Source organism: Cyprinodon variegatus, unplaced genomic scaffold, assembly GCF_000732505.1.
Source record: "Cyprinodon variegatus isolate N-32 unplaced genomic scaffold, C_variegatus-1.0 Scaffold373, whole genome shotgun sequence".
Classification (NCBI taxonomy): Eukaryota; Metazoa; Chordata; class Actinopteri; order Cyprinodontiformes; family Cyprinodontidae; genus Cyprinodon; species Cyprinodon variegatus.
The window spans coordinates 168,511-169,166 of record NW_015150826.1 but is presented as its reverse complement, the minus strand read 5'-3'; the positions used below and the strand labels follow the sequence as shown (position 1 = coordinate 169,166).

At 47.3% G+C, this 656-nt stretch overlaps 1 protein-coding gene across 6 annotated transcripts in view; it reads right to left on the bottom strand.

Annotated features, from left to right (window-relative positions):
• stat1 (signal transducer and activator of transcription 1) overlaps window positions 1-656 on the bottom strand; it is a 20,575-nt gene that overhangs the window by 2,079 nt on the left and 17,840 nt on the right. For 4 of the 6 annotated variants that reach the window (XM_015386655.1, XM_015386658.1, XM_015386657.1 and 1 more), the window contains one exon: window positions 511-578. The exons of the other annotated variants lie outside the window; for them this stretch is intronic. In XM_015386655.1, the coding sequence (XP_015242141.1) occupies window positions 525-578 (54 nt within the window). In that variant the 3' untranslated portion in view covers window positions 511-524. The remainder of the gene's footprint in view (window positions 1-510; window positions 579-656) is intronic. 6 annotated transcript variants of the gene reach the window in all.

The window sequence follows — 656 nt, the reverse complement described above, 5'->3', positions numbered from 1 at the left end:
GGTGGATTCTTCACCGGGCCACACCTAGAACTCATGTTTAAACCTTAAAGTTCATCCTGAGGGCGGAATCAGCTCCTGGTTCACACCTTTGGTTCTGCATTTTTTACTGAGTCCTAATGGGTCAAATGGACCCGGTTCTGTTTCACCACATCCTGTTTGACCATTGGGATGATGTTCTTTCATCCCAGAAGTCTTAGAGAGGATTGTGGTTAATGTGGGAAGGATGTTTGTGTTCTTTATTGGGTCGGCTGTGGTTCTGTTGGGTCTTGGAGCCCTGATGTGGTTCTGGGTTCTACTGGGACCTCCTGGAGGTGCTGCTGACGCTCTCATAGAGTAACTTTGGTGGACCCGACTTTCCTGGAAGGTTCTCTGCTGTGGTTCTGGACCCTTTCTGGACTCATTTCTTTAGTCAGTTTTGGTTCTATGGTTCTAGCAGTACATGAACAGCTGTGGAACTAGACACATTAGAATGTGCTCAGAAATCATTCAGGTCAGATCTGATATACTTACATCTACAGCGGGTTTTAGGGAAGGTTAGAGGTCGCATAAAGACTCAAGGTGCAGCTCATGTCTTGTTCCTGCAAGCAGAGATCCGTTTAGAGACACGGACACTGGGTCCAAACAGAACCTAACATGCAGGACCAGTCGGGTCTAAC